Source organism: Myotis nattereri (genome assembly GCF_964212035.1).
Source record: "Myotis nattereri genome assembly, chromosome: 21".
In the NCBI taxonomy this organism is placed as follows: Eukaryota; Metazoa; Chordata; class Mammalia; order Chiroptera; family Vespertilionidae; genus Myotis; species Myotis nattereri.
In genome coordinates, this window is record NC_138097.1 from 70,095 (window position 1) to 82,571 (window position 12,477).

General features: G+C 41.7%; 1 protein-coding gene across 1 annotated transcript in view; it reads left to right on the top strand.

Moving 5' to 3' along the window:
* The window catches only part of SCAPER (S-phase cyclin A associated protein in the ER), a 161,646-nt gene that overhangs the window by 3,452 nt on the left and 145,717 nt on the right, over nucleotides 1-12,477 (top strand). The window contains exons 2-5 of the mRNA XM_081114903.1: nucleotides 1,789-1,857; nucleotides 2,911-3,028; nucleotides 3,959-4,029; nucleotides 7,660-7,854. Coding sequence (XP_080971029.1) covers nucleotides 1,852-1,857; nucleotides 2,911-3,028; nucleotides 3,959-4,029; nucleotides 7,660-7,854 — 390 coding nt within the window. The 5' untranslated portion in view covers nucleotides 1,789-1,851. The remainder of the gene's footprint in view (nucleotides 1-1,788; nucleotides 1,858-2,910; nucleotides 3,029-3,958; nucleotides 4,030-7,659; nucleotides 7,855-12,477) is intronic.

A 12,477-nucleotide genomic window follows, 5' to 3' on the forward strand; every position in this document is an offset into this window, starting at 1 on the left:
AGGCCAAAGATGGACTGCTCCAGATGGGGTTGCCCTGAGCCCGGAGTGTGTCTGCTATGTTGGGGAACATGAAGAGGCCAGTGTGGCTGGAGTGGAATGAGCATCAGGGAGGAGAGGAGGGGGTGTAAGAGGTATGGGGAGCTAGGAAGTTTAGGGGGAGCTAGGAAGTTTAGGGGGAGCTAGGAAGTTTAGGGGGAGCTAGGAAGTGGAGGGCGTGGCAGCTACTGTGAGGAGTTTGCCTTTTACTCTGAGTGAGACGGAGAGGCCTGGGGAGTTGTGAGCAGAGGGGCTGCCCTTTAAAAATACAACAGCTACACTGAGCTGGATGTCACACGATTCACCCCTTTAACACATGTGTTTTTTTAGTGTATTCAGCAGAAACCCTAGACACCCAGTGATCTGTTTCCTGACTATGGACTGCCCGTCTGGACATTCCATATACATGTAATATGTGGGCTTTGTGACTGGCTTCTTTCACTAAGTGTAATGTTTTCAAGGTTCACCCATGTTGCAGCATGTGTAAACACTTTCTTCCTTTTTATGGCTGAATAATATCCCATTGAAGAATATACTCCTTTTTAAAAATCCATCATTTGTGGACACTGGGTGATTTCCACGTTGGGGCTATTATGAATAATACTGCTGTGAATGCTTACACATAAACTTTTGTTTGCACATATGTTTTCATTGGAGGTGCTGCATTTAAAAGGAGCAAATTCACGTGACAAAGGATAAAAGATCTCGGCTCTTGTTCCAAAAGTTTTGGTTCCAGTTGCTGCTTGCTTCTCTTTGTCCATGAGCTCTTCTCACCGGGTTAGGCCCTTCTTTGCAGCAAGTTCCCTCTCCCTTTGTGCCCTGTCTGCTCCTCTGCTCTGGATTTCTCTGAGTAAAGGTCTGGCCACATTAACTAGGTTTCCTGTCAAGCGGGGTCTGTTCTATGGAGAGTCTTATAGAATTGGTAATTAACATATTATGACAAAATCTCACTTTTTGAAAGTTTCCAAGAGGATTTTATTTTATTTTACTTTAATTTTTTTGAGGGTATGGGAGGGAGGGGAGGGTGGGAAGGGAAGGAAAAGGCACAGCATGCTCCCTGGAGGGAGAGGGCCTCCAAGAAGGTTTCACAGTGCTCCTTATCCGGGGTTGGGGTTTATTAGTGGGTCATAAACCAACTAAGTGAAAGCAATAATTAAAAAAAATAGAGCAGAGAAGGAAATCTCAGAGTGCCTCTCACATAACAGGGATACATATTACTTCATGAAACTTGCTTTAGTTAAACGTGTATAAACAGGGTACAGAGTGTGTGTGTGTGTGTGTGTGTGTGTGTGTGTTTATAGATGGGAGTAAAAAACACGGAAGCCTCTGGGTTGGGCTATCATGGGTTACTCCTGTAATTAACACTGTCCCATTTTATTTTACTTTTTGGAGAACATGGAGTATTTAAAACATGCTATATTATATTGAAACAGGCAGTATAAAGGAGCAATTTTGTTGTTGTTAGATTAATTAGAAACCTGGGATGAGATTTTTATCTTTTTATGAATAAACTAGAGGCCTGGTGCACGAAATTCATGCACAGGTAGGGTCCCTAGGCCTGGCTTGAGATTAGGGCCGGCCCCTGGTGGACAGCATACATCATAGCCAGCAATCGAACTCCCAGGCTCCCGGTCAAACTCCCGAGGGGACACTTTGCATATTAGCCTTTTATATATATAGATATGTTTTCTTGACAATGTTATGACTATTAGTGTGTGTGTGTGTGTATAATTAATTGTTTTTTAATTTTAGGAGTCATACCCCATGGGTTTATTTGATAAATGAGCGCTTCTTGGCATAGAAGGGAATTGAAGAATGATGGTAAGTGATCAAACTACCTCAAACACTAACCTTAATTTTTTTTGGCCTCCCTCTTTCCTTTCTTTCTTCCACCCATTTTTGAAAAAATGTTTTATTGATTTCAGCCAAAGGAAGGGAGAAAGGATAGAAACATCAATGATGAGAGAGAATCATGGATCGGCTGCCTCCTGCATGTCCCATTTTGGGGTCAAGCCCTCAACCTAGGCATGTGCCCTGACTGGGAATCGGACGGTGACCTCCTGGTTCCTGGGTCGAGGCACAAACCATTGAGCTACACCCCACACCAGATGGACCAACCTATTTTTTATTTATTATCTTTTTTGATGTCACATTTGTTACATACAAGTTACTCTAGGGAACACGTTTGTTGTGAAGCACAGTAATGAAGTGAACACCTGTGAATGTAGTATTCAACCTGAGAGCCACACTCCTACCATTTGTGGGACCGAGTGCAGATACACAAGTGGAAGCCGGCTTCGTTTTTGTCTTAATTTTAAAAAGATATAAATCCATCCATGCCAACAGCTTGCCCTGCTGTTCTGCCCAGGACCCAGCCAGCTCTGAAGAAGCCACCCTCTCCCTGAGGCTGGCAGGTTGGGCCAGGCCCTCTCTGGGTCTGGGATGGGGTCCGCGTGGTGAAACTCCCCAGAGCCTGGACAGACAGGTTCCCTTCCCTACACTTGCTCTTCTAACTCGAGATTTTCAGGCAGGTCTAAATCTCTCCTTAAACAATACCACTCCAACCCAGGAGGAGAAGGGAGTGGAGTCTCTAGGGGAGCCCAGTCTTCCTGGAAACCGCCTTGGGAGGTTTGGGTGGCCATTACCAAACAAATTGGATGTTTATTGCATTTCAAATCCTGATGCTTACTTAGACTAAAATGTTCAAAACTATTCTAACGTAAGTTACTAGTTATGTTTTTCTAAGAACGGGATTATGAAAAATGAATAGAGTGTGTTTTCTTTCAGAGAAACATAAGAAATAATGCATTTACTGCCAAATATATTTTATATCTTGACTAGTAATTCAATCAATAGTCTCTTCTCTGTCCACAGGCTTCATTCCAGCGCTCCAACAGCCATGACAAAGTCAGGAGGATAGTTGCAGAGGAGGGTCGTACAGCAAGAAATCTAATAGCTTGGAGTGTTCCACTGGAAAGCAAAGATGATGATGGTATGTATATTTTTTGTTGTTAACCTTCCCCCAAGGATATTTTTCCTGTTGATTTTTAGAGAGAATGGAAGGGAGGGAGAGGGGGAGAGGTGGAGAGGGAGGGAGGAAGGGAGGAAGGGAGAGATAAACATCAACGTGAGAGGGACACACAGATTGGCTGCCTCCCGCACGCATCCCAGCTGGGCTGGGGATCAAACCTGCAGCCCAGGTATGTGCCCTTGACCAGGAATGAACCTGCAACCCTTCGGTGCACGGGCCAGCTCTCTGCTCAGGGCAGTAGGTGGTTTGCGTAAGTCTTCTTGAAGAAAGGAATCGAGGTTAAAGTACTGCTTGAAATAGAAATCCACAATGTTATGAAGTAGCTCAGACTCATTCATAAAAAAGAAAACAAGAACAAGCGAGAGAGAGATGTCTGACTGCAAAAATACACACAACTAAAAACCTCCCGTTTCAAAATGAAACTGTATGCCATACATTAGGTAAGCTCATCAAAACAGAAAATGCTGAGTTTTATGTTGTAAAAAATGTATTCCTAATTTTATTGTTGAAATACGATTTGAATTCAAATAAGTATTTTTCAGACCTGTATATATAAGTTGAGAAGTATCAGTAACTTGATCTTTTTAAATTTTATTTTTATTCATGTTTTCACTCATGAAACAAATTTTTTCCAGAAGTTTTCCATTTGACCTTATTTTTAAATTGTCAGAAACTCTGACCTCTTTAAGGAGTTGATTCACTCCTGTTCTGAGGAAGCTGTTCCATGAAAATAGTCCTGGGACCTTGGGAATTTGTTTTCCGTTACAGCAGTGGTTCAGGTTGACTGTGAATAGAAGGAGGCTGTGTGTTAGTAGGTCTGAGTGATTTCTCTGGTTCTATTTTATATTGTCTGTCGATCTGTATATTTATCTGTTTATTCTTTCCTTGAAGGAAAATCTAAATTTCAAACTGGTGGAAAACCAAAGAGGACAATTCAGGGCACTCATAAAACTACTAAACAGGTAAAGCATATGCAACTCTTTACTCACTTCTTATTTCAGTTATAAAATACAATTTACTTTCCATTAATTTTTTAGAGAGGGTGAGAGGAAAGGAGGAGGGGGAGAGAGAGAAACATCGACATGATACATCAATTGGTTGCCTCCCACACTCACTCCAACCAATCCGGGGTGGGAATCGGACCTGCAACCCAGGTATGTGCCTTTGACCAGGAATCCAACCCGAGACCCTCCGGTGCGCATGCCAACATCCTAACCACTGAGAAATGCCAGCCAGGGCTAACAGACATTTATATAGTACTATGTGCACAGCTTGTGCTAAATACTTTACAAACATTAATTTATTTGCCTATCATAATAACCCTGTGATGTAGGCTTTATTACTGTCTTCATTTACAAATGAGGAAATTGAGGTATTAAATCTTTGGGTGGTAGCATTTACCAGGGAAGCCATCTGGTCCTGAACTTTTGGTTTGGGGGAGGTTGTGGATTACTGTTTCAACTTTCTTACTAGTGATTGGTCTGTTCAGATTTTGTATTTCTTCATGATTCAGGTAAGAGAAACCAAGGCATTAGGGGTGAGTTGGTTAAATGTTTGACCGAATACAGCAGGCTAGTTTTTAGGGTGATAATTTTGTGTGGCCTTTGAATGACGTTATAAATATCCAGATAGCCCTTGGCAGAGAAGAGGGAAGTTCCCTGCCCCTGCCACAGGTGCTGGTGTCATATTTTTATTTTCATTTGTCTCCATGTATTTCTTGATTTCTCCTTTGATGTCTTCATTGACCCATTTGTTGTTCAGTTCATGTTGTTTAATTTCCATATAGTTGTGATTTTTCATTTTTCTTCTTGTAGTTAATTTCTAGTTTCATACTATCGTGATCAGAAAAGATGTTTGATATAATTTCAATCTTAAATTTATGGAGACTTACTTTGTGTCCCAACATACGGTCTGTCCGTGTGCACTTGAGAAGTATGTGTATTCTGTCGCTTCTGGATGGAATATGTTGTCTATATCTATTTAAGGACATCTGGACTCATGTCATTTAAGGCCAATATTTCTTTCTTGCCCTACTGTGTAAGTGAGGTGCTAAAGTCTCCTACTATTTTCGTAAATATATACCTTTAGATCTGTTAATAATTATTTTATGTGTTTACTTCTAAGTGAGGTGCATATACGTTACTGTTGCGTTTTCTTTTTGACTGTGTCCTTTATGTGATGCCCACATGTATATATAATGTCCATTGTTTTGTATGATAAAGTATGGCTACATATGCTTTCTTTTGGCTACCATTTGCTTGGAGCACTAGTTTCCACACCTTCCCTTGGAACCTGTGTTTGTCTTGGTAACTGAGATGAGTCTCCTTAAGGCAGTGTATTGTTGGGTCTTGTTTTTTCATCTGTCCAGCTACTCTGTACCTTTTGATTGGTGAGTTGTTCATTTACATTAAGGCGATACTGATATATGAAGCCGTACTCTTGCCATTTTTGGTTTTCTGATTGCTCTATAGCTCCATTGTTGATTTTCTCTTGTGTTTCTGACTGATATTTTAATTTGGTGATTTTCTATGATGATTGTCTTCATTTTCTCTTTTTTATGTTTGTGTCTCTGATCTAGATTTCTGTTTTTATTGATTTCCTTCTTTAGAGCGAGGAAGGGAGAGGGATAGAGAGAGAGAAATATCGATGAGAAACGTCCATTGGCCTCCTGCATGCCCTCACCGGGGATGGAGCCCACAAGGCAGGCTGTGCCCTGACTGGAAATCGAACTGGTGACCTCTTGGTCATGGGTTGGTGCTCCACCACTGAGCCACACCAGCTGGGCTAGAGTTCTGTTTTGTGGCGTCCAGAGTTCAGATAAAGTAGTCCTTTTTCTTCTGATAGCATCTTATCTTTACTTGCCTATATAAGTTTCATCCTTTACTTACTCCCCTATCATGTATTTGTTGTTGCAAATTATCTATTTTTATGGTATGTGTTCATTACCACATTGAAGTAGCAATAGTTATTTTTAATGATTTCCCCCTTTAACCTTTATGCAATAATTAGGTTTTTAACACTCAATTCTGATAATCCCTATCACCTTGTCAGACTTTTGTCTTTTCCTTTCTGTCGGAAGAGCTCCTTGTAGAAGCCAAGTCTTTTTTTTTTTTTTTTAATATATTTTTGATTTCAGGGAGGAAGGGAGAGGGAGAGGGAGATAGAAACATCAATGATGAGAATCATTGGTCAGCTGCCTCCTGAACGCCCCCTACTGGGGATGGAGAGCCTACAACCAGGCTAGGTGCCCTTGACCGGAATTGAACCTAGACCCTTTAGTCCATAGGCCGATGCTCCATCCACTGAGCCAAACCGGCCAGGGCAGAAGCCAAGTCTCATGGTGGTGAACTCCATCAGTTTTTTGTTGGAGAGAGTCTTTATTTCTTCTTTATATCCGAAGCATAACTTTGCTGGATAAATTTTTCCTGTCTGGCTCTAACCACCAGAGCCACCCGGCCATTTAGAATTCTCGATCATTTTGATCACAATCTTCCATGACTTTAAGTTTGGTTTCTGGAGGTTTGTCTCTTTTGTGTGATGCTGTGTTACTGTGATTATTCATGGTGCTTGATGGGTTTTCCCTCAGCCAGTGAGTTTGAAGTAGTGAACAACTTAATTTAGGTAAAGCTTTTTTTGCCTAGCAATCCAACAGGTTGGTAATTAGAGGCCTTTTTTTGTTTTCCAGTAGGTGGTGCTATAGGACAGGTTTTGGTTTCTCTTACCTGCTCTGACTGGTTGGAGTTGATCGCCAGCCAGCACTGTCTACCTTCCAAGGTGTCCGCCAGAGGTGTCACAGCTGCCCTCTTTGTTGCTGTTTGTGTATCTGGGGGTCGCTGGTACCTGGCTGCTGCCCGGGTCTCTGCTGTTGCAGTATTGCCACTGAGATGGCAGTGCCCGCTGAGTCTAGGGTCTTGTGGGTCTTGGGCAGTGTCTCCATGGCATGGGGTTGCGTTGGTGGGCGGGGGAGCTCGGGTAGCGGGCACCTGCACTGCTTCTGGGGCTGTTCGGCCCGCAGGTGTTGCCACCCGTGTTGTGAGTCCTGCTCCCTGTGGCTGCAGGTGCTGCTGGGGCTGGAAGGTTGCAGTTGCATGTGCTTGGTGATAGTAATCCATCATGTTTTCTCCTAGTCAGTTGTTTTGCACTTATATATTAATTTTTACTTTAAATTGGTTTACAATAAAATTAAGCAGCTGAATAGAACTGTGTAGTGTATGTTATTATTTTTTCAATGAAAAGAATATATGCAAGCTGTTTCAAAATGTTGGCCTTGCTCTTTATTATTTGTCAGTGTATATAAATGTGCCATACACTCTTCCAATAAATCAGGAGCCTCTTTAGTGCTCCTTTTTGAATAAGGATCTAGTCACAGTTGAGGTCCTCCTAATACCTCCAATGAGACATGCCTGAAATAAGAATTAACTTTACAAACCTTTACAAGCTTTGTTTAAGTGATTTCAATGTGCTGTGATACAAGCTGAGAAGAATGATGTCGTGTTTTTAAGTATTTATGTTGAAACATGTGCTTTATGTAATAATCCAACCCGTGGAGGATTTTCAAAACATTTTTTTCATGTTTTGTTTTGCTTCACCAGAACACCGTGGGAGATTGTAAAATAACAGCTACAACTGGAGATAAACACTTTGATAAAAGTCCCACTAAAACAAGGCACCCTCGCAAAATTGATCTAAGAGCTAGATACTGGGCATTTCTTTTTGACAATCTTCGCCGGGCAGTCGATGAAATCTATGTAACTTGTGAATCAGATCAGAGTGTGGTGGAATGTAAGGTAAGTTTTGTGTGAGGCTTTGCAATCCGTTTGAAGCCAGATTCTCCAGTCTCTGCTCCACCTGACTTGCTCGTTTCCCTCACTGTATTAACTGTCGTCACAGGGCTGCACGGTAGGTCCCCAGAACTTGCTCATGTTACAACTGACAGTTTGTCCCCTCTGACCAGCCTCTCCCTAGTTCCCCCACCCCTGCAGCCACTGTTCTCCTCGCTGCTTCTATGAGAGCTTGGGTGTTTCTTGGTTTTTCAAGGGTACTTTGGTTGTTGATTTTTGCATTACCTAATTATGTACTTTTATATTGTGTGCAAGATTTGGTAGAAAGCTGTCGATATATAGTCCTGGGCAAGAAATCACTCTCTCTCTCTCTCTCTCTCTCTCTCTCTCTCTCTCTCTCTCACACACACACACACACACACACACACACACACACACACACACACTTATTTTTAAAATCTCTTCTCTTCATTCTCCCTTGATGCTGTAGGTGGCACTAGTGAGATTTTTCACATTCTTTGGTTTCCCGTTTACTGTCTTTAATTAGACATCTCTCCCTTTTGGTTGCGATACTTATCACTCTCCTAACTCACTCTGGGTGGGAAAAGTGAGATTGATGGCTACCCGTAAACCCTCCTGGGTGGGGGTGGCATGTCCTCAGTGAGGAATGTTTCTATTTTTAGATAACCTTGTGTTTGTAATAGGATATTAAACAGACACACAGCATGAGCTGTCTCTAAAAATTCACTACAAAGCCTGGCTTTTTAGTAAATACAAACGATACTGTATTACTTTATACTGAATAAAATTAATTTGAGAAAGTCCAGAGTGATACATCTTTATGCACATATTACGAAGGCAGCCTCTCTGTTTCTACAGTGAGCAGGGTTGAGAACCCTGGCATTGGCTGCTGACCTCTGAAATGTATGTCGGGTCAAAGGAAAGTTATGCGTTGAGACAGCAGCTGCCTTTCCTCTAAAATTGGAAACAACCAAAACAGGCTTTAGACTAGCTTAGAATTATGATTCGTCAGAAGCAGATGTTTAGAATGAAGAGTAATTGAAATCATCCAAATTTATGGTTTGATTATCACAATATTGTTACTATCAGCATATAAAATTTCTTCTATTTAAAAAATATTTTGGGGCAAAATCATCCACAGAGTTTGATGAGTCAGCATGTTGTGGTAGATAACACTATTGGACTTAATTTTGAGTTATATTTTCTTATTAAAGTGAGTATGTGGGCCTAGATAATCTCCAGGTCAGCCCTAGAGATCAGATTAGCAGATTGTTTGCTTTATGATGAAAAATAACAGAAGGTTGAGTGAAGAAGTCAAATTTGTTTGTAAAGAGTGTACCTCTTCATGGAAATGAGTTTGTCCTATTGTCAGTATGTCTCTGTGCTGAGCAGAGGAAACTCCTGCCTGTTCTCTGATCTGCATTGGAGTGGCTGGACTTGGCCAAAAGACAGTGTGGCTTGTATTTCTGGCTCTGTCAGTCGTCTGCCAACGCTTCGTGATGGTGTAACAGGAATAGAAACTTGTTCAGGTTGTAGATGTAACGATGGAGGTTTTGACAGCGAGAGCAGAGAGAGGTGTGGTCTCTATTCTTCGTGCTGTGCCCAGATGCTCAGAGGCTTATACTGAGCAATGAAACCTGGGAGCTTAACAGTATTTTCATACCCAACTGGACTACTCTCCCCTCCAGGACGTACAGGTGGGGATGAAAATACACAACATAGCGTTTGGTCAAAACATGTGCTAGAGGTGTTTTGTGTTTTTTTTTAATTCTTTTATCCATTATCTCATTTGATTAGTATCTTTGTGAGATACATAATCCAGGTTTTCCCCTCATTCTACAGGTGGAGTCAACCTTTGATTTGCAGAAGTATAGACAAGATTTGTCACTATTTGTGATTTTTGTGTTTTGCAGTTAATAATAGCTCTGCTATATAATTCACATAAGTATAACATGATAGTAAAAAGTATGTTTTCTGTTTCAGCCAGGATTGTGGACTAGGGTCCACCTCTGTAATCAAGAGGCTGAATTTCTCATTTTTTTCGTTTGGCGATGTGCCTGTTATGCCCTCAGCCGCTCCTGCAGGACTTGTTGGGAACTGACCTTCCAGCAACACTGTGCGCTCGCCGTCAGCACTGCGTTTCCCCTTCTCCCCTGTGAAGTGGACTAGAGGGTGGGTGGGGAGAGGGCGCAGGTAGTGAGGTGGGAGCCATCCTCCCAACTGGTTCCCACAAGGGTCTGCGGGAGGGCTGGATTGCTTGTGCGGATAACTGTGAATGATGTTATTAACATGATTGCGAGGGTTTATCTGCTCTTTTTCTTTCAGATGATTTCCATGAACTACTATTCCACTAGTAGCTTTAAAAAAAGCCGGTCTTAAAAATCATGCTCTTTAAACTGGTTTCACTTCGTGAAGCTCTGTCTTTAATAAGGTTCCCTTTATCACTGCCTTCTCACGTGAGGTGTGTTTTCACCCCTTCATCACCACTGGGCTCAGCACTGCTCACTCCTGGAGCTGAATTGGAGGCTGTATCGGTGCCCTGGGCCCAAGGGCCTGTGCGCTGGTGTTAGGTGTCAGCAGGACAAAGGGATGGCGCCAACCGTCCGGCACTGCGCGCCAGTAACGAGAATTCATTACCAACCAATCAAATCTGTTGCAGCCAATTGGTAAAGTCATTGGTAATTGTAGCTGTACATCTATATGTACTTATCTGAGTGCCTATAACGTTACTTTCAGAGGCACTTTTGTTCTTTTTCGTCCCCCTTGACAAAATGGCCTTCATGGCTGGGGGGGAAAGATGTGCATCATTGACTGCAAGGCTGCTCCAGCTGCTTGTCTTGTTTGCGTTCCCTTGTTCGTAAAACATGACTCGGATTACAGCTGCATGGTTCCACTGTGATCACTTCTGATTAAGTGGAGCTAAGCATTCCTTAAAATAGGTTGTTTAAGCACCAGATGTACTTTCTCTGTGCCAACGAGTATCAGAGGTATAGCTGCTGTAGTCTTGTCCTGTAGAGATTGTTTCTCCTCCTCCTCCTCCTCCTCCACCTCTTTTAAAAGTGAGATTCAGAAAACTTATGGAATAAATTATTCTGAATTTAATCTTTGCTCTAAGTGATTTAAGTTGAATGAATTCAGTGAACTAATTTTAATTATATTAGTAGAATTGAGAAAAGGAAGCCAACTAAATAAAAAATTTTCCCTTTTCCTGATTGTAGAAGACTATTACCAGTGATATGTCACTAAGGATTATCTTTGAAAGGAGATAAACAATACTTCTTTGTTCAGAAGGGTCTTTTAAAGTAGAATATAACTTTTGTGACTAAAGTGAGGTTGGTGCTGTATTTCGTTTGTGAGTAATTAGGTGTAGTTTATTGTTAGTGTTGGGCCTAATTTCCAAAGTGTAGCCAAAATTTTTAAGCATTTATATTTGAAAAGTGATTTTGAGGTCTTTGAGTACCACTGATACTATAAAGTCAGTTTAAAACTTAGTTATGGAAAAGAAATGTTTTCATAGAACAAGTTATCATTTAAAAAATTAAACGTATTGGAGTAATATTGCTAACAGTGTCATAGACATGTCATGGTGCGCAGCGGTCTGGCACACACCTGTACCGGCACATGACCCAGCGTCCGTGTCTGACCCTCTGCTGTCTTCACCCTCCCACCCCGTTTCCTCTGGTCGCCGTCGCTTTGTTGCTGTTTCTGTGTTCGGCTTTTTGTTTGTTTGTTTTGTTTGTTCTTTGGTTGCTTTTTGTTGTATATCCCACAAATGAGTGAAATCTTATGGTTTTTGTCCTTTTCCATGGGACGTACTTCATTTGGGAATATTTCATCTTTTTTATGGCCGAGTAGTATTTCTTTGTAGATATGTAGCACATCTTCTTTGTCCATTCACCCACTGAAGGCCACCTGGGTTGTTTCCATGTCCTGGCTGTTGTAGAACACATACAACTCAACAAGGAGAAAAAAAATGGTTAAAAGGTGAGCAGAGGGTCTGGCCCCTGTGGCTCAGTAATTGAGTGTCAGCCCATGAACCAAGAGTTACTGGTTCGATTCTGGGTCAGGGCACATGCCCGGGTTGCAGGCTCAATCCCCAGTAGGGGGCATGCAGAAGGCAGCTGATCAATGATATTTCTCATCCAGAGATACAGAGATTCCTCTATCTCTCTCTCTAAAGATCAATAAAAACATTTAAAAAAATTAGCAGAGGACCTGAATAGATACTTTCCCAAGGAAGACATATAGTTGCTAATAGATATAAGTAAAAATTGTAGCTATAAGGGAAATGCAAATCAAAACTACAATGAGCCTGGCCAGTGTGGGTCAGTGGTCAACCCATGAACCAAGAGGTAACTGGTTCAATTCCTGGTCTTCCTGGGTTACAGGTTCGATCCCTAGTAAGAGGTGTGCAGGAGGCAGCTGATCCATGTTTCTCTCTCATTGATGTTTCTCTTTCTCTCTCCAAAATAAATAAAAATGTATTTAAAAAACAAAAACTACAATGAGATGCCACCTCACACCTATTACAATGGCTTTGCCAGTAAGACAAATAAGTATTGGAAGGATGTGGAGAAAAGGGAACTCTCGTATACTCCTGGTGGGATG